Here is a 26,444-nt window from a genome sequence, read left to right as displayed (position 1 = left end):
CCACCCGATTGCAAAGGAGAAAGCCAGAAAGTGTAAGTGCAAATCTGGTAGTGAGAGCAAAGCTCTGAGCAGTGAGAATGAAACAAAGGAAACTGATAACAAAAACACATAGAGGCAAACAGAAAAAGGAAACATACTTTGTTACTCATTTTAAGAAGTTGATTCAGATAGTAAGTTTTACTTTTGAAACATGTTTTTTCCTTTAGTCAATATTTTTGTTCTGTCAATTTCTTAATTTTTGTTTGACCGTCAAAGGGTTTTTCTTGATCATTTTAAGATTCTGATTTAGATGTGTTTGATCTCCAAATTGTTTTTCTTGATCCTATTAGCACAAATCTAATCCCATACATTGCACATATCAAACAGGATCAGAAAATAACATTTATTGACCCATGCACCAGAAGAAGTTGGACATGACTTAGAGTCCTCAGAGCACTCTCAAGGATCCACTGATATGAAACACTCTTAGCTGGGTGGGTGACTGATCCTATTATGAGCATCTTGGACCCAAGTCTAAATAGTCCAAAGTTGCAATAACATCACTCCTATTTTTATGTCCCACTTGTTTCCCATTAACTTTGGAATTCTTTTTAGAATTATGACTTTAATTTTTTATGGTCAAGCTCCTCCTTACAGTATATTACTGAACTGTTAGAGCCTGAACTTGCTGTGAGTTCAGCGAGCTTCACACCCTTCTTCCAGGATGAAAGAAGATTAATTAAATGTGACTGATTTTGAGATAACAGCAAACACTGAATTCACCGTATCAAAATAATATCTTATTGTGATCAAACTTGTGATTCACACCTCTAGCATTTAGAGGTAGGGAGATTTTTTTGATTAAATACTAAAACAGCTTGCCATCAGTGGTGAACGTAATAAAAGAAATAGCTTTTAGCAGTTTACATGATGGATAAAAACTCTTTTACTGTATGTACATATGTGCAGGTCGTTTGCCTTTGAACTGTTCATTATTAATTAGGTGGTAAAATTTGTAAAGATGGTTCAAAAGTACAAAGCCTGGTAAAGTTCAAATGTCATCCTCTCCCTCTGGGTTTGTATGTGCTGCAGCTGGTGAAAACTGAAAATAAGGCAGATTTAGGCTAAACTGTCACCGTTAGTTTACCTGCTGTAACACAAACACAGCAGGACAACAGAGAAAATCTATTTATTTTAAAACCATACTTACAGGAAAGAAATTTCTTTGTACAGTCATGTAAAAACAAAACAGTTTTTAAACCCTGTTATTATTATGCAATAATCCTGTAGTATCATGTTTAACACTGTTTTTGTATTTCTTATAGGCATCCTTAACAAAAATTTTAAAAAACTTTCAATTCTGTAAATAAACAACAACACTAATCATTTACTATACAATAATATCTTGTAAACATTATTATTTGTGGTATTCCACTTTAATTTAGTGTATATTTGTCCTACTGTTATTGTTTTGTGTTACACACAAGTATCCTATATACAGCACACATGAGCTCCAACTGATAAAATAAGATTTGACATTTGGAAGAAATACTTTCTCTGATAAATGCCTCCATCTACTCTAAAACATTTCAATAATTCAATGATTGGCACAATAATATGTAATCACTTTTAACAGTCTTAATGTTGTTGAGTCATTTTAGCTTTATAGTAGATAACGGTACACGTCCTTGTTCTTTTGCACCCTGCAGTAATGTTAGAGATGGAAACCAGCCAAACATGTAGCCTGCTATTGCCATGACAACAGCGACTTTATAGGTTGGAGTCTTTTTCTGAGACGGGGAAGTAGCCGTTCATGGCTTTGGTGTTTGGGTCTCCCTCTGGAGCAAAGATGACCAGTAGCTTCTCCTGCTCCCTCTTGGTTTTGGGTAAATCATTCGATGGTGTAATCAGCAACTGAACACGCTGTGATGAAAACATGCGTAAATTACCTTCATCAGACAGTGTTTATCTTTGTGGGTTTGACATATTGCTCCAGAGTTGGGTTTTATTGTTTTGTTGGGTGTCTTTCCTCTGAAACGAAATATAATCTCTTTAAATATAATCTGCATACCTCTCTGAGTGTTCCCTGGGTGGTGCTGAGCTTGTACGCCATCCACAAAGGGATGCAGATCATAGAAGAGAGAGCGAGAAGCCAACCAATTGCGTAACCCCACCACGGGTACACGTACTCATTGTTGTACTTAAGAGGAGTGTATTTAATGAGGGAAAATGCAAAAGTACCCTGAAAAACAAAAGATTGTAAACTGAAGTACAAAAACATCAGTAATTATAAAATATGACAGACTGAATATATACCAAAAACTGAATTAGCTCTTAGAAAAAAATTACACGTCTGCTGTAGATTCAGTTTTAGGTAATTAAACAGTTGATACTCACGATGCATGTGGCTGGGGTGAAGAACAACCAACAGTACTTGATGTAAGGTCCAGGGCGGTAGCCAATCATGTCTTCGATGTTGTCGTAAAAGCGGTCTGCACCTGCAAAAATGCACAGAAAAGACTAATTTTACCATGTTGAACACTAATGACTTGTAGCCAATTACTTTAAAAACGGTAATAGTCCTAAGTGGTAGATCTGTAATGGCAAAAAGATTAACGACAGAAAGTTTGTTGACTTTTTAACAATTTAACATAAAGAAACATAGAATGAATAATAAATATTTTTGCGTCATATTACTGTTTGCCTACCGTAAACCCAGGCAACACAGACCGTCTCAAAGATGGACATGAAGAGAAGACACATGCCACTGGCAGCATAGTAATCAAAGAGCTGGAAGACATACATCCCCCCCTAGAAAGAGACCAGAGGCTGAGATTAACTGTGTGTTGTTTGTTTTAATGTAAAATACTCGTAAGGTTAGTCAAATAACCTAGCAAGTGAACAATTGAAAGACTTTTTATATTCAAATGGCCTTCTCTCAAGTCTGCAATCGGGTTTCAGAAAAAAGCACAGCACCATCACTGCAGCTGTGCTTCACCTTTTATTGTTCTGTCAAAGGCCTTTGACACTGTAGACCAGGGCTATTCGGTTCCAGGCATCGAGGGCAGGTATCCAGCCTGTTTTAATTTTAACCCTGCTTCAACACACCTGATTTCATTCAGCAGGTGATGAACAGGGTTCTACAGAGGCTGATGAGCTGCTGCACAGGTGATTCAACCACTGAATCTAGTGTGTTGGACCAGGGAAACCACTAAAATGTGCTGGATACAGGCCCTCAAGGCTCGAACTTGAAAAGCCCTGCTGTAGACCATGCTGTTATAAAACACAAGTGTCTCTGTTTGGGATTGTCTGAACATGCAATCTCATGATTCACAGACTACTTGAAGGACATAATGTGTTATATGTGATGGGTTGTCCTCTGACTTTTTGAGTGTCCACAAGGGAGTACCACAGGGTTCAGTTTTGGGACCCTTCTTGTTCATTATGTATATTAATGACATAGGACAAAATGTGTCAGATGCTAATATGCATTTTTACACTGATGACACAATCATTTACTGTTTTGGAACATCCTCCACTAAAAATGTTGAATTCTTACAGAAAGCTTTCAATGAAGTCCAACAAACACTTCTGCAGTTAAAATTGGTCCTCAGTGCGGATGAGACTAAACTAATGTTGTTTTCAAACTCTAAAAAAAGACCTCTAAGTATGCCCTCAGTGACCACTCTTGAGGGAAATATCATAGAGGTGGTCCACACATACAAATACCTTGGTATCTGGCTCGAAGACTACCTCTCCTTTAAACCCCATGTAGATAATCTTGTGAAGAAACTCAAACTCAGACTGGGTTTCTTTTTTTGAAATAAACTGTTTTTCTTTTGAGGAAAAAAAACCTCTCCCTGGGCTGCCACCTTACTGTGGTGGAGGGGTTTGAGTGTCTCAATGATCCTAGGAGCTAAGTTGTCTGAGGCTTTCTGTCTCTGGTAGGGTCACCCATGGCAAACAGGTCATAGGTAAGGGATCAGACAAAGAGCAGCCCAAAGGCCTCTTATGATGAATAATATAAATGGAAACCGTGTTCCCTCGCCCGGGGCCCCCCTTTGGAGCAAGGCCTGGAGGTGGGGCACGTTTGCAAGCACCTGGTGGCTGGGCTTTCACCCATGGAGCCCGATCGGGCACAGCCTGAAGAGGAAACGTGGGTCCCCATTCCCATGGGCTCACCACTTGTGGGAGGAGCCAAAGGGGTCGGGTGCAGTGTGTGATGGGTGGTAGTTGAGGACAGGGACCTTGGTGGTCTGATCCTCGGCTATAGAAGCTGGCTCTTGGAACATGGAATATCACCTCTCTGGTGGGGAAGGAGCCTGATTTGGTGTGTGAGGTTGAGAGGTTCCGACTCCGATATAGTCGGACTCACCTCAACGCATGGCTCTGGCTCCAGAACCAGTTTCCTTGAGATGGGTAGGACTTTCTACCACTCTGGAGTTGCTCCCACTGAGAGGCGCAGAGCAGAGATGAGCATACTAGTTGCTCCCCATCTTGGTGCCTGTACATTGGGGTTTATGGCGGTGAATGACAGGGTAGCCTCCCTCTGCCTACGTGTGGGGGGACGGGTTCTGACTGTGGTCTGTGCTTATGCACCAACCTACAGTTCAAACTACCCACCCTTTTTGGAGACCTTGGAGGGGGTGCTGGAGAGCGCTGCAATATCGCGTGGACATCGGGGGCAGTCCCACTGGACTGGCAGACCGGGGTGGTGGTTCCCTTATTTATAAAGGGGAACCGTAGGGTGTGTTCCAACTACAAGGGATCACACTCCTGAGCCTTCCTGGTAAGGTCTACTCAGGGGTTCTGGAGAGGAGGGTCCGTCGAATTGTCGAACCTCAGATTCAGGAGGAGCAATGTGGTTTTCGTCCTGGCCGTGGAACACTGGACCGGCTCTGGGGCAGCAGTAGCTCAGGTGGTAGAGTGGGTTGCCTCATGATCGGAGGGTCATGGGTTCGATTCCAGCTCCCGCCAGGGGTATCCTGCTGTTGTGTCCTTGGGCAAGACACTTCAACCAACTTGCCTGTGTTAGTGGTGGTCAGAGGGGCCGACGGCGCCAAATGGCAGCCTCGCCTCTGTCAGACCTCCCCAGGACAGCTGTGGCTACAAGTAGCTTACCATCACTAGCAGTGTGTGAATGTGAGAGTGTGTGAAAGTGTAACGGGTATTACAATTAAATAATATGAAATAGGTATTGAACTATTGTCTTGACAACTCTGGACCAGTATCAAAAGTTCTAGGTAGGATTATGGAGCCTTGAAAGGATCAGCAGAGAAGGAACCACACAGTGACAGATAAGATATGATTTAAATAGAAACTGTATTGAAAAGGTGTAAAGTTTACAAACCCTGCCTGTCTAAGCCGGCTTCCTACAGTGCACAAACGCACATTAAAGGACTCAAAATAAAACCAAAACCCTCTTTGAGGAAATTCTCCAAAGAGTTTCAATTAAAGAGCTTCCACTCCTGTTGCTCAGTCCACTTCTCTTTGGAAAGAGAAATTAGTTTGTGTGTGTGCGTTTCTGTCCAGTGGATCTAACACTACCCGGGTAGATTTTTTTAAAAGTGTCAGTCTTATCTGTGTCAAGGGATGTAATGATAGTCCTGGGGTTCGCTGAAGATGGATCCCACGGCTGGCCACACCGTACTCTGGTCCGTCTACAGTCACTCTCTTGGAACTGGCTCGCCACTGAACCCACAAGGTTCAGATCTCAAATGATCCGGTCCTGGTCAAAAAACCAATCGGAGCTCGTGGTGAGATAGCTCGCCTGGCTGACGCAGCTTCCCACGGCCGTATTTCACAGAATTCAGATCCAGGATCTTTCAGTTAATCTGGCGGTTGCCTCGTGAGTAACGGCTTTCACAACAGGAAATGCTGACTAACAGGAAGTCATCTCAAGGCATACTCGCCTCCTAGTGGCAGAGAGGGAAATTACACCTCCAACCTTATGCCGCAGCACAAACCACAATTCTGATGTGGGTTACACTCTCCCCTCCTGAACTCTTGCACGTCCCTGTGCATGACAAGGTTCACACAAATGTCTCTTGGGGGTAAAGGCAAGAGTAGAAGCATGTGCTTCACCTTCATTTACCATGTCATTCCACGCATCGGTCAACCCTTGGAAGAAGGACTTTACCACGGTGACAATTGGTTTCCCCAATTCAGTGTAGTCAAGCCTCATCGGTGGTTGGCGATCCCGCTCAGACCTCCTAACATGGGTATCAGTGTCAGCTTGTTCCTCTACTTCACCATCCTCCTCCTGTCCTTCAGTTCTAGGATCATTCATCACATCCTCCAACGCTTCTGGGAGGACAGGGATCTCTTTAGGCTGGTCCTCACTTAAGTCCTTGACCTCATTAAGCAACTCCTCCTCTCCTGAACTGCAATCCAGCAGCATCCTTTGTCCCTCAGATTCAGTGGATGCACTATCATCCACCTTTGCTCCTCCCACAGACTCATGGAGTTCAAGTGCTGGTACGTTTGCAGCAGGAGGTGAGGTCTCACCATCGTCTGGAGTCTGCTCATTGCCACAATGATCTGTTCTGTGGTAAATTGATGTGACCTCAGGCATAACATTGGCACCTTCCAGATCGTCCGTTGACTCGGCAGAGATTGGTGTCAAGTTATGCTTGGCGTGACTGGAACCTAGGTCTCTTGGGGCATTTTGTGTTGCAGCACCCCCAGTCGTCTCTGAGAGTGGTTGTATTTCAAACCAAGTAATGGGAACAATGTCCTCCTCATCTGAAGACTGGTCAAGCTTCGTTGTGCTGCTAGGAGTACTCTGACGTGTCCTATGCTTTCTAGCTCGTTTGGGCTGAGCACACTCCTCCGTTGGTGCAGCAAGAAATCCGCATGGGAGTAGGAGGTCGCGATGCAGCGTGCGCTTGGGACCCTCGTTGTTCTCTGGTCTAACTGTATAGACTGGAAGGTCTCCAGCTTTCTTCACTACCACATGGACTGTGGATTCCCACTTATCAGCGAGCTTGTGCTTTCCTCGAATACGCACATTTCTGACAAGTACTCTGTCGCCAACGCCTAAAGCAGAAGGACTTACTCGCTTATCAAACCGAATCTTATTTTTCTCAGCTACCTTGGCAGCAGTCCTTGTGGCAACTTCGTAGCTCTGCTCAAGACGAGATTTAAGGTCCTGTACGTAATGGGAATGTGACTTGTGTCGCTGTTCTTTCACTGGTAACCCAAATGCGAGGTCAACAGGCAACCTTGGCTGGCGTCCAAACATTAGTTCATATGGTGTGAACCCAGTCACCTCACTCCTGGTACAGTTGTACGCGTGCACCAACGGCTTTACAAAGTCCTTCCAGTGAGATTTTTCTTGACTTCCCAGAGTGCCAAGCATGTCTAATAGAGTGCGGTTGAAGCATTCCACCGGGTTGCCTCTCGGGTGGTATGGTGTTGTTCGCGTTTTACGGATGCCCGCAATCTGACAGAGTTCCTTGATCAACCGCGACTCAAAGTCAGAACCTTGGTCACTGTGCAGCTTCTCTGGGAATCCATAATGGACGATGAAATTGTCCCACAACCACTTTGCAACTGTTCGAGCCTTTTGATTTTGTGTCGGCCCAGCTACAGCATACTTGGTGAAGTGATCAGTGATCACGAGAATGTCCTTTGTGTTGCTTCTGTTTGGTTCAACAGACAAAAAGTCCATGCATACCAATTCGAGTGGTCGTGTAGTCATTATATTCACCAGAGGTGCAGCTCTCTCAGGTAGAGCTTTCCTGCACACACACTGGGTACACGTTCTTATTTTCTTCTCAATGTCTGAAGCCATTCTTGGCCAGTAGAATCTGGCTCTGACCAGATCCACGGTGCGTTCCTTTCCCGTGTGACCCATGTCATCGTGTAGGCTTCTCAGAACCACGTCTCGAAGTTCTTCAGGCAAGACTAACTGATGTTGTGTGTGTCCCTCTTCTAGGCGTGTTCTATAGAGGATGCCATTTCGGAGCTCAAACTTGTTCAACTCTCTCAACAAGAGAGGCAGATCTGGAAGCTCGGTTCTTAGACTAGGTGGTGGTTTCACTCCTTGCTCAATCTGGGAAATGACATGCTTAATGCACTGATCAGCTCGTTGCTTGTCTCTGAGGTCCTCTTCTGAAAGGTTTGGAATGATGGATAGTCCTCCAAGCCCATCCTCATGCCCAAAGCTGTCAGGCACTGCATCTGCAGAAATGGCCAGGCTTTCAACCAGAGAGATACCACCATCACAGACCATTGCATTTTCGGCGCAATAGATAAGTTGTCTCTCACAAATGGCTTGAACGACTTCTGGTTTAACCACTTCAATGTCTCCTGGGTCAGATAGGTGATGTTGAGTGAAACAACGTATCCTGTCCCACTCTTTCTGAGATGGTAGGTCATCATGCAGATTGCCGTGAGGCCGTCGTGACAACGCGTCAGCGTCTCCATTTCGTTTCCCAGGGCGGTACTGGAGCTTAAAAGAGAAGGTGGAGAGTGCAGCCAGCCACCTATAGCTGGTTGCATCGAGCTTGGCAGAAGTAAGCACGTAAGTGAGGGGATTGCTGTCAGTGACCACCGTAAACTGGTTGCCATACAGATAGTCGCTGAACTTCTCTGTCACAGACCACTTCAATGCCAGGAACTCGAGCTTGTGAGCTGGGTAGCGGGATTCACTATGTGATAGCCCTCTGCTAGCGTAGGCAACAACACGCAGCTGCCCCTCCTGCTCCTGATACAGGGCCGCTCCGAGGCCGGTGGAGCTTGCATCCGTGTGTAGGATGTAGGGCAACGTGGGATCTGCAAAGGCTAGAACTGGGGATGTTGTTAATTTGTCTATAATCATTTCAAAGGCCTGCTGGCAGGCAGGTGTCCAACGGTCCAGAAATGGTTCTTTTGGGTGGTAGTACTGGCCACTCTTGTCTTTCGACTTGGAATGCTTCTGTACAGGTGGGTACCCTGATGTCAGATCATTCAGAGGCTTTACTATGTTTGAATAGCCTTTGATGAACTTCCTATAGTACCCACAGAATCCCAGGAAGGCTCTCAGCTCTTTTAGACGTTGAGGAACTGGCCAGGTCTTTAACGCTGCTATCTTCTCCGGGTCTGTTTCCACTCCCTGCTCCGACACCACATGCCCCAGATAGCGAACCGAAGACTGGAAGAACTTGCATTTTTCCGGAGACAGCTTCAGACCGTACTCCTTCAATCGGTTAAGGACCTTGACGAGTCTGACTTTGTGTTCTTCTAAAGTCCGCGAGAAGACTATCAGGTCATCCAGAAAAACTACAACTTCCTTCAGGTTCATGTCACCCATGCACTTCTCCATCAGCCTCTGGAAGGTGCTTGGGGCATTCGTCACTCCTTGAGGCATGCGATTAAACTCCCAGAAGCCAAGCGGGCAGACAAAGGCAGTCTTGGGCTTATCAGCTTCATCAACCTAATCTGGTAATAACCAGACTTGAGGTCGAGAACACTGAACCACCTGGAACCAGAGAGTGCTGCGAAAGTGTCGTCCATCCTTGGGAGTGCGTACGCGTCCTTCACTGTCTGCAGGTTCAACTTCCTGTAATCAATACAGAGACGAACTTGACCATTTTTCTTCCTGACCACAACAATGGGGGATGAAAATGGAGACTCGCTCTCACGAATCACTCCAGCATCAAGAAGCTCTTGAAGATGTTTTCTGACGGCTCCCACATCGTTTGGGTGGATTGGCCGGGCCCTGTGCTTGAATGGTGTTTGGTCAGACAGCTTGATGTGATGCTTTACTTTATCTGTCCTCCCAAAGTCAATATCATTCATGGCAAAGACTTCAGGCATGCCATTCAGCTTTTTCACAATTCTGTCTCTCCACTCTGGAGAGATTTGAGATTCCCCAAAGTCAAAGACCAGCTTAGGTTGATCAGGGGACTTGGATCCAGGTAGCTTAGTTGGCTCCTGACCCTCCGTCGCACTCTGCTTGTGTGGTAGAATAGCTTGGATTGCATTGAGCGCAGCAATCACGCTCTTGGTCGGAATAGTGATGTCGTGCTCAGACGCATTAGATATCACAACTGGTAGCCTGCATGGGGATCTGGTTGGTATGTTGAGGAGGCAGGTCTTTACCAGCAGTCCTCCAGGTAGAGATGATGTAGGGTACTCCACAATGGCACACTTCTCCGACTGGAACCCCTTTACTGCTACAGTTCCTTCTAAAACAACAGTTGCTCCAGCCGGAACAACCTTTGTTTCTTTCCCATGCATCCTCACCACTCCAATGTTACTGTTGTGACATTGTTCATGTCGCAGCTGTAATACTTTCAGCACAGTCTTATAGCCATCTGATGAGGGGTGATGGATCACTGGACCTTCCTCTTTATGCATGTTGTATGCCACATCAAGGGTGTTAGTACCAATCAGTACATGAAAGCCAGATGTTCCACTGTCTGGGACCACTAAGGCCAAGGTTGGGACATCACACTCCTTTCCCAGGAATTGTTCTAGGAAGGTGATGGTGATTTTAATGTAGCCCAAATAAGGTACGGGTAACCCATTGGCACTTTCAACTTCCAATAGATCATACAGTGGCTCTATCTGTGTTTCAAACAGATGTTGATCAAAGAAGGACTTGGTAACTGTAGTCACTTGTGAACCTGTGTCCATCAGACAGTTAAACTGTTTATCTTGGATCATTACTTGGCATGTACTCTTTGCACCTACCAGTTTTGGGGAAACCTTCGAAAGGTGTTTCCTGACATTACACTGGTTCAAAGCAGCACTTAATTTGGGTGTAGCATCTTTATTAACAGGGCACTGGTGAGCTGCTTCAGCCTCAGTTTGCCCTACAACTGAGGCTTCATCTAAAAATTTTCATTGGGAGTTAGATGGTTTGTCGCATCCCACAGACGCTGCTTTTCTCTTAGCTGACTTCTTTTTTCATCAACAAGAGTGGGGTTTGGTTCGTTAGTGCAAGTTGAAGAAATATGGCCATCCTGACCACACTTGAAACAATACCAGGCCTTTGGCCTTGCGTTCTGTTTTGGGTTGGATGGCTTCCAGCTTGGTGCTCTAGGGTCAAGTTTAGGTGGGATTGGTCGGCTGGATGCGTGCTCAGCGCTCCCCTTGGGTTTCGAGGTCTTTTGGGGTTTCTTTGACATCAGTGCAGTAAGCTGGCTCTGAAGAGATGCGACTTGCTGTTTGAGTTCCTCCAATGTGTTGGACTCGGGTGGGATCACTACTTGCTGGCTGCAGGCACATGTGCTTTGCGAGCTATTAACGGCCCGCTGTCGATTTGAGCCGAGGTGCTTCTTCATGCGCGTGACTTTGGCTGCATGTCTATCCTCCTCAGTACGGATCTGTAACAGGAGCTCTGCAAATGCTGGAGGGTGACTTTTCTTATCTTCTAGATTGAGGTCAGAGAGCAAGATGTTGTCCCAACAACCGCGGCAGAATTGCTTGAGAATATATTTGTCTGCTTCTTCAGCAGCAATTCCTCCCCTCTTAACAGCAAGGTTTAGAACAGCCTGTAGGCGGCAGAGGTAGGACGAAGCCTTTTTACCAGGATCCTGAAGAGTATTCATAAACTGGGCGAAAAGTTCTTCGCCATCTTCAACAGTTCCAAAGGCTGCATCCAGCAGTTGAAGGTAAGTTTCAGGGGTAGCTTCAGGACTTAGCCTTTTGACAATATCTGCTGCAGGGGAGAGCAAGCGCTCAACCATCTTCCGAGACTTCTGAAGATTAGACAGAGTGGAATCTTTTCTGAGAAGCTCAGCATGTGATCGCCATGTGTCGTAGTCACTCTCATTACTGGGCCTTGGGGTTTTGCCTGAAAATGGGTGAAGCTTGATGGGAAAATGTGGATATATGTTACAGTCACTTTTCCTTACAATGTGTTCAACGATGACCTTTTGAACTTCAGGTGGATGTAGGTCACTCTCCCTGATGGGTAGATTTTGCCTCAGGATGGTGGGTGGCTTTGGTTCGGGGCAATCTTGACCGAAATCCATCAAGGAGGGACTTCTGAACATCTGGTGATCTGAGGTTTCGACTGTTTCAAGAGATGTGTTGAACGGTTTGGCTACAGATACCTCATCAGCGCGGCCTGTTCCAATTGCCTCACTGATCTCTGACATCATGTCTCTCAGCACTTCTTCATACTCTTTCCCACTTAATTTTGCCAATTTCTTTATCTCATTGAGGTAGATTTTGGTAACATTGCAGCCAACCTTTGTAGTGTAAATGCTAGCCAAAGCTTGAACGAGATACCTGACACTTGGGTTCTCTTTGAGTTCATGTGTGTAAGGCAAAAGAGAAGATAAGGCTTCAATGGCAGCACCATCTTGATACTCAATAATCAGGTTTTTATAAAACTCTGATTCAGCATCAGTTACTGAAACGAGCCTAGCAGAACCATATTTCTTCAGAAAGTCTATGATCTCCTCATCTTCTGGCGATCCAAGCAACCCACTCACAATCACTGCATTTGGGACTTTGATACCTGAGTTAGCTATGAACTCCATCTTTGGCAATAACGCTAAAGCATATAAACAACTTTTTTCTCATACAATTTCCCATACATGAGATATGTTTCACTGCTGACACTTAACTAGGCTCCTGGCTGGCTCGCCACTTTTGTAACGGGTATTACAATTAAATAATATGAAATAGGTATTGAACTATTGTCTTGACAACTCTGGACCAGTATCAAAAGTTCTAGGTAAGATTATGGAGCCTTGAAAGGATCAGCAGAGAAGGAACCACACAATGACAGATAAGATATGATTTAAATAGAAACTGTATTGAAAAGGTGTAAAGTTTACAAACCCTGCCTGTCTAAGCCGGCTTCCTACAGTGCACAAACGCACATTAAAGGACTCAAAATAAAACCAAAACCCTCTTTGAGGAAATTCTCCAAAGAGTTTCAATTAAAGAGCTTCCACTCCTGTTGCTCAGTCCACTTCTCTTTGGAAAGAGAAATTAGTTTGTGTGTGTGCGTTTCTGTCCAGTGGATCTAACACTACCCGGGTAGATTTTTTTAAAAGTGTCAGTCTTATCTGTGTCAAGGGATGTAATGATAGTCCTGGGGTTCGCTGAAGATGGATCCCACGGCTGGCCACACCGTACTCTGGTCCGTCTACAGTCACTCTCTTGGAACTGGCTCGCCACTGAACCCACAAGGTTCAGATCTCAAATGATCCGGTCCTGGTCAAAAAACCAATCGGAGCTCGTGGTGAGATAGCTCGCCTGGCTGACGCAGCTTCCCACGGCCGTATTTCACAGAATTCAGATCCAGGATCTTTCAGTTAATCTGGCGGTTGCCTCGTGAGTAACGGCTTTCACAACAGGAAATGCTGACTAACAGGAAGTCATCTCAAGGCATACTCGCCTCCTAGTGGCGGAGAGGGAAATTACACCTCTAACCTTATGCCGCAGCACAAACCACAATTCTGATGTGGGTTACAAAAGCGTCTTTGGGTGTCTAGAAAAGAGCTATATAAGTTCAATGCATTATTATACCCTTAGAGGGATGCTGGAGGGTGCGTGGAAATTTGCCCAACCAGTCTACATGTGTTTTGTGGATTTGGAGAAGGCGTTTGACCATGTCCCTCGGGGGGCCCTGTGGGGGATACTCCGGGAGTAATGGGTACCAGGCCCTCTGATACAGGCTGTTAGGTCCCTGTACGACCGGTGTCAGAGCTTGGTCCGCATTGCCGGCAGTAAGTCGGACTCGTTCCCATGAGAGTTGGACTCTGCCAAGGCTGCCCTTTGTCACCAATTCTGTTCATAACCTTTATGGACAGGATTTCTAGGTGCAGCCAAGGTGTGGAAGGCATCCGTTTTGGTGGTCTGAGGATCAGGTCTCTGCTTTTTGCAGATGATGTGGTCCCGTTGGCTTCATCAGAACGTGATCTTCAGCTTTTGCTGGAGCGGTTTGCAGCCAAGTGTGAAGCAGCTGGGATGAGAATCAGCTCCTCTAAATCTGAGACCATGTTCTTGATTCAGAAAAGGGTAGAATCCCTTCTCCGGGTCAGGGATGAGGTCCTGCCCCAAGTGGAGGAGTTTAAGTATCTCGGGGTCTTGTTCACGAGTGAGGGAAAATTGGAGTGTGAGATCGATAGGCGGATTGGTGCTGCATCTGCAGTGATGCGGGCGTTGTACCGGTCTGTCGTGGTGAAGAGAGAGCTGAGTCAGAAGGTGATGCTCTCGATTTACCGGTCGATTTACGTTCCTACCCTCACCTATGGTCATGAACTTTGGGTAGTGACCGAAAGAACAAGATCGCGGATACAAGTGGCCGAAATGAGTTTTCTCCGCAGAGTGGCTGGGCTCTCCCTTAGAGATAGGGTGAGAAGCTCGGTCATCAGGGAGGGGCTCAGAGTAGACCCGCTGCTCCTCCACATCGAGAGGAGCCAGTTGAGGTAGCTCAGGCATCTGGTCAGGATGCCTCCTGGATGCCTCCCTGGTGAGGTTTTCCGGGCACGTCCAACCGGGAGGAGGCCTAAAGTTAGACCCAGGACACGTTGCATGGAACAGGCTGCAGGAAAACTGAAAATTAACAGAGTTTTTCTCCTTGAATACATTTAAAACCAGACTGAGAGCCCTTGAGACGGATTCCCTGTGTTGTAACTGCCTTCTGTAATTTTGTGCATAACATTGTCTGTGTAACTGAAAAATGTTGTAACTGTAACTTTTGCTGCCTCTTGGCTAGGACTCCCTTGAAAATGAGGTTTTTAATCTCAATGGGACCTTCCTGGTTAAATAAAGAATGAAGAAATAAAATAATCTGAAAAACTGAAGCTAGATTTGGAAAATTGACTAATTTTCTAAAAACATGTTTTATTATCACACTTTAGCTATGGTTTAGCAGCACTGTTAAGTAGAAGTGGGTTTTTTGTTGTTGTTTAATTTATCTAAGTTTTCTTTTACACTTATCATCAAAGACACAGCAAAAGGAGAAACATATTTCTTTTTTTTTTGTTAGGCTCTGAAATTGCTGCCACCCAGGCAAAATAAAAAAAGAGCAATATCTTGTTATAACATACAATATAACTTTCACATTTGTACAATATATTAGCCCATTCTTCCAATAACCTTTTTGCGTATGTACAAGATACATATTTATCACATTTGTACAATATATCACATTCTTACAATAAAAATATTATACTGTGCATACATGAAAATGGTTTTGTTGGAACATGATAGTATATTATTGTATAAACCTGATAACATATTGTATGAACGTGAAAACTATGTTGTCTGAAAAAAACGTTAAGATGTCACAACGTGTTGTCGCTCAACTTTTTTTGGGGTGGGTAGCAGCTTCACATTGCCGTACTGAAAGGTAAGAGAAAGAATTTTCGTGGGGGGGGTCACTTTTTGCGCCTTTCTAAGTCAAAGAAAAAATAAGTAGAAAATGACATCACAAGATTCTCCTTGTCCTTCAGACTTCCGTAAGTACAAGTCTATGTGGATAAATTGTCAGAACCCAAGCCCCCAGACCGGCCTCTCCCAGCTAACTGGCCTCCATCTTGGACCACACTTCCCAGCATACTCCTCGCGGGAACTCCAGGCATTCTCCCAGTCACACCCAAGCCGCATATTTATGGAAGACGCCGCACCGGCTCTTCACTCAGTCATCGTTTCATTGAAACCCCTGATCAGAGTTCTCTACCGAATAATCCTGATAACAAACATCTTTACCAAGCTCAACTCCCGTACCCAGTCGACCATCGTGACAGGATGACTGAGTCCGTAGATCCAGCGGAGTTCGAGCGCATGAAAAGAAAGACGGAGCAAATGGAAAATGAACTCATTCAGCTCCACGCCCTGATCGATCGGCTCCACACCAAACAAAACTCCCAGACCGATCTCATCCTACAATTATCCACAGCCCTCCATGCTCTCCAGCAGCAAGCCCTCACTCCACCAACAGAGGGGCCGCACTTTAGTCTCCCAGAGAGGTGGAACGGAGAGACGGGGAGCCCAGATGGTCTGCTCGCCACCCTCGACATGCAGTTTGAGTGCCAGCCTGGGCGCTTTCCCACTGCGCGCTCTCGGGTGGCGCATCTCACCTCCCTGCTCTCCGGACGCGCGGCTGAGTGGGCCGTTGCGCTTTATAATTCCAAATCACCGGCTTGCAATGACTATGCTGCTTTTGTGTCCGCCCTCAGAAAGACTTTTGTTCCACCCAGCAGTGAAGTGGGAGCAGAAACACAACTCCTAAAGCTCCGCCAGCGGGAGCGCACAGTGTGCGCTTATGCGTCGGAGTTCCGCACCATCTCCGCCAAGCTGCGGTGGGATGACTCTGCCCTCCGAGCCGTCTTCTTGGAGGGACTGGCGACCTACATCCGTGATGAGATGGCGGGAAAGGAACTGCCCCAGACTCTGGATGAAGTGGTCGATTTGGCGCTGCGCATGGATCAGCGGGTTTTGGTTCGGCCCAAGCCCTTCACTCGCCCATCCAGGGTGCCTGGACCTCTTCCTCGTTCCCCCACGCCTGCTCCCGGACCCGCTTCTACTGATGAGCCCATGCAATTAGGCCACCTTCCTCCAGAGGAGAGACAGCGACGGTGGCGCGAGGGTCTCTGTGCCTATTGTGGCTCCTCCCACCACAGACGCCTGAACTGTCCATTACGTTTGGGAAACGAAGGAACCCACTGAGTATCGGGGTCGCTCAGCCTGGGTCACCTTCAGCCCCCGCCTCTTCAAATCGACTCCTTCTTCATGTTACCCTCCTTCATGGTGAGACCTCACTTCAGATGCACGCGCTGTTGGACTCAGGGGCCGCTGACAATTTTATGGACATGGATCTGGCTAAGCGCCTACGGATCCCCATGACCCCCTTGGAGAGAGTTGTGCCTGTGACCTCGGTGGACGGTAGGCCCCTCCAACCCTATCCGATCCAAAACCGAACCCAGCCACTCCAGATGATTGTCCAAGGCCACCGAGAGACCCTCCAGTTCCTGATCATATGTGCTCCCTCCTCTCCTCTAATCCTGGGATTTCCCTGGCTCAGTCTCCACGACCCCCGGATTTCCTGGTCCCAGGGCCGCATTTTGGAATGGGGGACCCAGTGCCAGGCCCACCTCTCTCCTCCTACATCCATGCCAGACCGCCCGGACGGTGACACTGGCCAAACACCGCCCAATCTGCCACTGCCCTACCGGGACCTGGCTGCGGTGTTCGACAAGCGGCGCGCCACCACACTGCCGCCTCACCGCCCGGCTGCAATCAAGCTGCAACCAGGAACCAGTCCACCCCGGGGGCGCCTTTTTTCTCTCTCTCCCGCCGAGTCCAGAGCCATGGAGGAATATATTGACCAGGCCCTCCAGCAGGGTTTCATTCGACCTTCCTCCTCCCCGGGTGCCGCAGGCTTCTTCTTTGTCAGGAAAAAGGAGGGTGATCTCCGCCCCTGTATCGATTACCGAGGTCTGAACAAAATCACAGTCAAAGACCGTCATCCTCTGCCGCTCCTCACATCTGCCCTGGACGCCATCTCCCAGGCGCGGATCTTCACCAAGCTGGACCTCCGGAGCGCCTACAATCTGGTCCGTATTAAAGCTGTAGATGAGTGGAAGACCGCTTTCATCACACCCACCGGTCACTGGGAGTACCAGGTCATGCCCTTCAGGCTGTGCAATAGCCCCGCCGTTTTTCAACGCCTCATAAACGATGTCCTCCGCGACATGTTGGGACGGTGGGTGTTTGCCTACCTGGATGACATCCTGATCTACTCCAAGTCCGAGGCTGAACACCTCCACCATGTTCGCTCTGTTCTAACCCGGCTCCTGGACAATAACCTGTTCTGTAAGCCCGAGAAGTGCTCCTTCCACCAGCGGTCCGTATCATTCCTGGGCTACATGATTTCGGATAAAGGACTAACCATGGACCCTCAGAAAGTCCAGGCGGTGAGAGACTGGCCCCTCCCGACAAGCCTGAAACAACTGCAGAGTTTTCTGGGTTTCTGCAACTTTTACCGCCGTTTTATTAAGGACTTTAGCACCATTGTGGCACCTCTCACTTCTCTCACCCGACCAAGCCCTCCCAGCCAACCGTTCCGGCTGACTCCAGACGCCGTTCGGGCCTTCCAATACCTAGTCGCCCGTTTCACGTCGGCTCCTATCCTCCGCCATCCAGATCATGCAGTCCCCTTTGTGGTCGAGGTCGACGCCTCGGATGTTGGCGCCGGTGCCATCTTGTCCCAAGCCGGGCCCGACGACAGGCTTCATCCCTGCGCCTACTTCTCCAGGAAGTTTTCCACCACCCAGCAGAAGTACGGCGTAGGGGATCGCGAGCTGCTGGCCATAAAGTGGGCATTGGAGGAATGGAGGCAGTGGCTTCTGGGCACCACACAGCCGTTCACCATCTGGACGGACCACCAGAACCTGACTCACATCAGATCAGCCAAGCAGCTCAATCCTCGCCAGGCCCGCTGGGCCCTCTTCTTTGAGCCCTATGAATTCCATCTCGCCTACCGCCCAGGGACAAAGAACCAGAAGGCGGACGCCCTTTCCCGCCAGTTCACACATCCAACGCCCACATCCGAGCCGGCACCTATCCTCCCCGAGCACCGTTTCTTGGCCCACCTGAGGTGGCCACTGGAGGAGGCTATCCAAAACGCCCTCCGAGACGATCCCGCGCCTCCAGAGACCCCCGCGGGTCGGCTCTACGTCCCCACAGCCTGTCGCAGCGAGGCATTGTCCTGGGCCCACTCATCACGCCTGTCTGGCCACGCGGGCTTCTCACGGACTCTTAGGTTCCTCAAACGAGCTCTCTGGTGGCCACGTATGGAGAGAGATGTAAAGGACTATACAAGTGCCTGTGACGTCTGCGCCCACTCCAAGACATCCAACCAGGCCTCGGTTGGTACCCTCAGACCTCTTCCGGTACCCAGCCGCCCCTGGTCCCATGTGGGGTTGGACTTCGTCACAGGGCTCCCACCAGTCAACGACCATAATACCATCATGACGGTCACTGACCGGTTTTCTAAGGCTGTTCACTTCATCGCCCTTCCGGGCCTCCCCTCGGCCCGACGCACAGCTGAGTTGTTCCTGGAGAATGTGGTGCGTCTCCATGGATTTCCTGTCGACGTGGTCTCGGACCGTGGTCCCCAGTTCACGGCCCGGTTCTGGAGGGCTTTTTGTCATCTGTTGGGAGCATCAGTCAGCCTATCTTCAGGCTATCACCCGCAGACCAACGGCCAAACGGAGCGGGCAAACCAACAATTGGGTCGGTACCTCCGCTGCTTTGTCTCGGCCCAACCCTCGCAGTGGCCTAAGTACCTCCTCTGGGCTGAGTTATCCCACAATCTCCACACCTCTTCGGCCACTCTGATGTCCCCGTTCGAAGTCTGCTATGGCTACCAGCCCCCGGTCTTTGCCCACCAGGAACCCGAAGTTGCAGTGCCGGCCGCTCAATCCCTGGTGAGGCGCTGCAGGAACGCCTGGATAAAGGCGCGGGCCTCCATAACCGCAGCTAACGACCATTACTCTCACCAACACCTCCGCCGACACCGTCCTGGTCCCTCATATGCTTCAGGGGATAAGGTCTGGGTGTCCACGGCAGACCTCCGTGTCCGTGCCGGGTCCAGGAAGCTCGCTCCCCGGTTCCTTGGGCCTTACCCCGTGCAAAGGGTCATCAACCTGGTCACGTACCAGCTGCGGCTGCCTGCGAGTCTCCGCATCCATCCCACCTTCCATATCTCCCGGCTCAAGCCCTACGTGGAATCCTCCCTCCTTCTGCCTCCGGCTCCGGCGCCTCCGCCTGCCTGCTTCCTCGACGGTGAGCCCATCTACACCGTCCGGCGCATCCTGGACGCTCGCCGCAGGGGACGGGGCTGGCAGTATCTGGTCGATTGGGCGGACTACGGCCCTGAGGATTGCTCCTGGGAGCCGGCCCACTCCATCTTGGACCCTGCCCTTGTCTCTGACTTCTGGGACCGCCAAGGTCGCCCTGGGACTTCTGGAGCCGTCCCTGGACCGGGGGGTCCTGTCAGAACCCAAGCCCCCAGACCGGCCTCTCCCAGCTAACCGGCCTCCATCTTGGACCACATTTCCCAGCATGCTCCTCGCGGGAACTCCCGGCATTCTCCCAGTCACACCCAAGCCTATATATGGAAGACGCCGCACCGGCTCTTCACTCAGTCATCGTTTCATTGAAACCCCTGATCAGAGTTCTCTACCGAATAATCCTGATAACAAACATCTTTACCAAGCTCAACTCCCGTACCCAGTCGACCATCGTGACATAAATGATCTTTATTTGCTTCAATGTCTAAAACCAACTTAAACAGACATCTTCATGCTGCAACAGGATGATAAAAGTGCATATTATAATTTTTCTGTTGTACTTACACATCTTTTAACAAATAACATTAGCGTGTGTGTGTGTGTGTGTGTGTGTGTGTGTGTGTGTGTGTGTGTGTGTGTGTGTGTGTGTGTGTGTGTGTGTGTGTGTGTGTGTGTGTGTGTGTGTGTGTGTGTGTGTGTGTACCTCCATCAGCATGATAAGGCCCATGAGGAAGGAGAAGAGGACCACGGCCAACAGGAAGAGCTCTCTGCGGTTTTTGCGTCGGAACACAGCAGGGTACATGTCCACAATCGCTGTCACAAGGCTCTCTACACACACAAACTGACAGGCAAGGACAAGTGAGGAACAGAGCAAAACAAAAGGATGAAAAGATGTGAAAACTAAACGCTCATCCAGCTGTCTACCTGGCTGTCCAGCCCCAGAAATACAATCATGATGAAGAAGAGTGCAGCCCACAAGGGGGAGAAGGGCATCATGGACACAGCTCGAGGGTAGGCAATGAAGGCCAGGCCCGGGCCTGACAAAACAAAAACAAATTAGCTCAAAACCTAAAATAAAGAACAAATCAAGTAAATATTTCTACTCCGAAACTGTCATGTAGCCACACCTGACTCTGCCACCTCTGAGATGGGAACATTCTGCTCATACGACATAAAACCCAGGATGGAAAAGATTGCAAAGCCTGCCACAAAACTGGTGCCGCTGTTCAGAAAGCATAGAGCCAGGCAGTCACTGCAACACACAGCCGGATATTTAGAATTCACACAAATGTTTTATGAGAAGTAGCCCACTGAAAATCGCATCAAAACACAGCCTTGATGAGATACCTGTAGCAGTTGTTGTTGTATTTGTTGTAGCTGCCCAGAGCCGTCAGAGAACCCAAGCAGATGGCGTAGGAGAAGAAGATCTGGGTGCCAGCATCCATCCACACCTGATCCCAGAGGGACAGTCAGAGTCGGTGAGATAAACAGCTGCTTCAAACTCTGGATGGATTCATTTTACAAATATTCTCCAAATTTCTTTTTGTGAAAAGTAAAAATTGAACTTGTCTTAAAAATACTTAAAATTTTATCAGATTTACTATAATAATACTAATAATAATGACAGGTTTTGATGAAATGTAAAATCCAAAAGAATAATATTGATTAATTTTGCCAAAATGCTCTAAACTTGAATGACACCTTGTGGTCAAATTAGGGTACTGAAGCCCATTTTCAAAACAAATGTTTCTCACTACCGTTCTGAGTTCCATGGCCAATGCCAGCTGGGATCAGCGCCAGAAGATTCTAGATACACGATTTAATTCGTAGATAAGTACATTTCACTGCAATATTGAGTTGTTGGTAATTTTAAAAGTAGTCTGAGATATTTCAGAGCAAACTATTTGTTTCTAATGCACCGTTAGCATTGTTAGCTCTAGCCTGCGTCACCCGATATTAGAGTAAAATAAAAAGACGGCATGGCTTCTTGGGGGTACAAGAAATGACTTCTGGGTCGCTCCTGTTTATTGGCTTAGGCTTTTTATAAAACAATGTTGCGTTTTGCTGGCCGGTGTCGAATTACAAATGCCGGCAATGCAACGTTAGCTTACAGATTGTAAATGGTGACTATGTCTCTCTTTGAACATTTTAAAAGAAGAAAAACTGACAACCCCCCCAGTCGGCTGAGAAGGAATTTTGTTTCAATATAACCTTTTTTCGAACATGATTGTGGCATTAGACTTTTCTCATTATTTCACTGTAAAATCCTTACATATTGCACCTTTAAGTCCACATGGTAATGCTAATTTAGGAGTGAATAAATAATCCTAAAAAGACATTCTTGAACAATTCAGGGTTCTTGCTCACATTTCCCATTTTTAAATTCAAGCACATTTTAAGTACTTTCAAGGTGGGTTTTCCTGATTTTCTAGCATTTATTGACAATTTACTCTAACAAAAACTTAACAAAACATTTACGCTGAAAATATGTTTTTGTTTAAATGTCAGCCCCTTTATTAAAAAAATCAAGCAATTCCAAAAAGTATCCCAATAAATAAAATACATTTCAAGACTTTCAAGCACCCACAAGAACCCTTGGAATACAAATGACCACTTTCAAACAATTAAAGTGATGAACATCTGTGATAACTGGGTCTCAGTACTACCTTTTTGCTCATCACAACTGTCTAAACACACTGCAGTCATGTCATTTGTCCACAGTGTTGGGGAGAATACTTTGTAAATGTATTTAGTTACAGAATACTGAACACCTGCTTTAAAATGTATTTTGTAACATATTCCATTACTTTGCTTAAGCCTGGTACTGTATTCTAAATACTTGGAATACTTCCCCTTAAAGTCAGCATTTAAGTCTATTGAATATCACAATGTGCGTTGGTAGCTACTCCCTCAGGAAAACAGAGGACATGTTTATGCTAAACAATATGAACTGACTGGGAAAATAAAACAATTCTTCAGATTAGATGTTGAGTCTTTGGACTCAGCTAGTAGGTTGTTAGCTGGAATACAAAGCTTGCACTGCACCATCAGATTTCAGGCACCTCACTCCTTTTTTACAGTGAAAAATTGCTTGAATTTCCAGGAAGTGAATGCATTTTTTCTTTCACTGCTAGTAGGTTGATTTGGCTGCGGTTGTGGCTCCACCCACTCCACCTCCATGTTGGTATAGCCTTCTCATGGTTTCAGCCATAGTGTTACTATGGTTACAGAGGCACATTGTTTAGGGGCATTATGGGATAGATAGCCTACATAACACAGAGATGCATGTTGCCCGAAATTAATTCATCTTTTGAGTGAAAAGTGGAAAGCACACAAGTATTCCAATGGTATTATGAAAGTAACTGTGTTCTAAATACCATGTTTAAAAATAGTGACTGTCACTGAATACAGTTACTCATCTTTATTATTCAAAATACTGTATTCTAAATGCATGTATTCTGTTACTCCCCAACACTGTTTGTCCACAACTGCAGTAAAAATGCAGGACACTGTCCGATGTTAGCGCTGTATCCATTCACAAGCAACAACAGTTAACTATATTGTGTTTCAAAAGCAACAAATTTCACAAAATCTGTCGGAATTTTTACAAGAGCAAGTTTAGTAAAGTTAAACAAGATTTTAAATGGTTTCTTTTGAGCGTGGTTCATTACATAAAGGTAGAAGAAAGTAACAACGGATCTGTGTTTTAACGGTTAATGTTCTCTCAGCTCAGAGCTTGTAAGGCTTGTGTTTACAGTCCCAGTGGTGTTTTGGTTTTATGAAAATGAGAGAGAGAAAAAAATGATGAGCAGATGGACCCAGCAGAGACTAATCCCCCCAAGAGAGAGCCATGGGACCTCCACATTCCTCCACAAGGGACAAATACACCAACAAGAGTAGTTTTTATTGGATTTGATGATTGTTTATAGAAATTGAAGGTTTTACAGATTGTGAAACACAACAGTACCTGAGGATCGGTCAGTCGCCCCAGATCAGGGTACAGGTAGAACTGAATCCCAATGCCAGCACCAGGCAGGGTGAGTCCTCGGACCAGCAGCACTACCAGCATCAGATAAGGGAATGTTGCAGTGAAGTAGACCACCTATACGGAAAAAAGATACAACCGTTAGAAACACGCGGAAGAGGAACACTGCAAAGCAAACACCAGATGTCGTCCTCGGCGTACCCCAAATCTGTGTGTCCAAACAAATAAAGCGAAGGGGAAAGATGTCCCATGTTGCTCTTATGTGAGTGCAGATTCAGGCTAAACACAAAGTTCCCTCTCACCCACCTTTCCTGTGGATTTCACCCCCTTCCAGATGCAGAAGTAGCACATGACCCAGGCAATGAGCAGACACAGGGACAGGTCCCAGTTCAAAGAGCCCATTTGGTCGATGCCCGGGGAGATCCTCAGGGCTCGTCTCCTGTAGCAACATAAGCAAAAATCAGGATGGCCGTCGATGACACCAGCAAGGTTAGAGGTGGGAAAACTCACTCCCAGAACTCTATGACAGGAGAGGTGGCGTTCAGGATGACTGATTGATTGATTGATGAGTTTCTCCTTTGGAACTCAACGCAGTGTTCTATGAGAGGGAAAATGCATCATTATAATGCTGAAGAACATCTTTATCTGGTGCTTTCTGGTACCTGTGTTCCATGTGTTGTTGCAGGACGACCAAGCCAGGTCCCAGGAAAAGGAAAAGTAGAGGTAGAAAATGCCCCAGGCCAGGACAACGATGTAGTAGAAGTTGAGGAGAGTCACAATCACCTGGGTGCCGTAGCCGAGTCCTGCAAGAACCAGGGTTAAAAACAACATAGTGTCCTGTGGGGTGATACACACCTGCTCGTCTTACCTTCAAACAGAGGACTGATTTTCCTCCAGCAGGTGATTCCTCCCTGACTGGTGAACTGACCCAGAGCTGTCTCCAGGAAGAAGACGGGAACACCACAGGTGAACAGGAAGATCAGGTATGGGATGAGGAATGCACCTGAGTTAAGGAAAAGAACATGATCTACAGACTTTGGAGGGTTTCCAGCTGCACCATCTCAATCAGATTTAAGGCCAGACAATGATTTGTTCAGTTCAAAACCTTCCTTTAGTTTGAGACGTCCAGAGGCGGACCTACTGGTGTGCTGGTGTCCGTCTACAGAAACCAGCAGTTCTTGAACTTAAGGTGACAGTCAGACTCATGTAAGAGTAGCCCAGACCATCACACTACCACCGCCGTGTTTGACTCTTCGTATGGTTATTTTTCCTTATCATGTCTTGTTCCACTTTTTTTGTTGTTTTGCCAAAATTTTCATAAAATTCTTAGTGATCATCAAGATATTTCAATTTTGACAAACATGAGACGACCCTTTGTTTTGTTTTGGGTCAGCGGGGATTTGTGCCTTGGTGCTATCTTTGCCTCTGTCTCTTTGTTATTGTTGAATCTTGAACTATGACCTTTACTTTTACCAAATGAAACCACAGATTCCGTTTCGGGGATTTTTTGTCCGGAATGGGCCGTGGTGTGTTGCCTTTTTAGACCTTTTAGCCTTATTTGGGATCTACTGAAATGATTCCTGAAGACGACCTGGTTGATTTGGAAAGTTTTTTTTTATGTGTGACAAAAGCAAAAGTATAAGAAATCTGGCGAGGAATGAATACTTTTTGACAGCACGTCGCCATCTGTACTTTACAGGAACGTGGTTATCCGGTGCTTATGAAGCACTGGTTTGTACAGGTAAACTTGTACATTTCCAGGTGATTGTTTTCTAAAACTCTGCACTAAGATTTTATTTTCTTCCAGACATTACATTTTCAACACGGCTCTTTTTTCTATGTCGCTGTGCTTGAAGGCGAGCTCAGAATACCGCTGCTGTGAGAGGCAGCAACAGCTGTCTGACCCCCCTTAACCCTGACCTCTGACCCCCCCCCCCCCCCAAAACACCAAGCAAGGGGACAGAAACAGGGGGGAATCCAATTTAGCAGCAGCATGAGCAAACTGAATAAGGAAGAACTCCCTCTTGAACATGTTTATAATCATTTGACCGCAGATCAAACCATTTCAAGGCTGAATTTAGCTTTAAAAAAATAAACAATTTACCATTTTTGTTATTACTCCATTTAACTTTATACTTGTGTGTTTTTTTCCCTTTTGATATATTTTTTATCAATGCTGTAATTTGTGGGGAAAAAAGAATGAGGACACACGATCCCCTCCTACCGCCTCCATTCTTGTAGCAGAGGTAAGGGAAGCGCCACATGTTGCCCAGGCCGATGATGGAGCCGGCCACTGACAGGATGAACTCCAGCTTGTTGCTCCACTGGCCTCGCTCCTCCATCTTCTCCTCTGACAGCGGCAGCATGTCTTTGACACGGTTGTTGCCATTGGAGATGCCTGCTTTTGCTCCTGCAGAACAGATTCTAGTTGCAGTTTGGGGATTTTTTTTTGTGTGTGTGTAGCAAAAAATATTTAAAAAAATCAGCATACCTTTCATTGCACAGCCACCTCTGTGTGCCTCAAGACTGAAGCTGAATGTGGAGATTCATCCTGAAGTTTTAGTATCTCACAAGGCTGGCAAAGGGGGCGGAGCCTTGTAATGCTACACCCAGCCCAGATCCCACCCCCACACAACCCTACCCCATCATCTGAAGAAAGTACATCACCCACCATGTCTCTACGGTGAAAATAAGGTGTCACATAAGAGTCAGAGATGGTGTTATCTGAC

The 26,444-nt window shown here is 46.7% G+C and overlaps 1 protein-coding gene across 1 annotated transcript; it reads right to left on the bottom strand.

Annotated features, from left to right (window-relative positions):
• Nucleotides 1-1,600: 1,600 nt before the first annotated feature.
• On the bottom strand, nucleotides 1,601-26,331 carry LOC107383981 (sodium- and chloride-dependent GABA transporter 2). The gene is made up of 15 exons (XM_015956956.3): nucleotides 26,207-26,331; nucleotides 25,940-26,125; nucleotides 24,584-24,718; nucleotides 24,378-24,518; nucleotides 24,226-24,313; nucleotides 24,022-24,154; nucleotides 23,698-23,832; nucleotides 21,078-21,181; nucleotides 20,858-20,982; nucleotides 20,655-20,767; nucleotides 20,434-20,571; nucleotides 2,688-2,790; nucleotides 2,377-2,477; nucleotides 2,051-2,221; nucleotides 1,601-1,902 (listed from the first exon to the last, which is right to left on the bottom strand). The coding sequence occupies exons 1-15, from the start codon at nucleotides 26,211-26,213 to the stop codon at nucleotides 1,750-1,752; spliced, it is 1,833 nt and encodes a 610-aa protein (XP_015812442.1). The 5' UTR covers nucleotides 26,214-26,331; the 3' UTR covers nucleotides 1,601-1,749.
• Between the last annotated feature and the right edge of the window lie 113 nt (nucleotides 26,332-26,444).

Source organism: Nothobranchius furzeri, chromosome 1 (genome assembly GCF_043380555.1).
Source record: "Nothobranchius furzeri strain GRZ-AD chromosome 1, NfurGRZ-RIMD1, whole genome shotgun sequence".
NCBI classification, from domain to species: domain Eukaryota; kingdom Metazoa; phylum Chordata; class Actinopteri; order Cyprinodontiformes; family Nothobranchiidae; genus Nothobranchius; species Nothobranchius furzeri.
The sequence above is the reverse complement of the archived record's forward strand: the minus strand, read 5'-3'. Positions and strand labels throughout refer to the sequence as shown.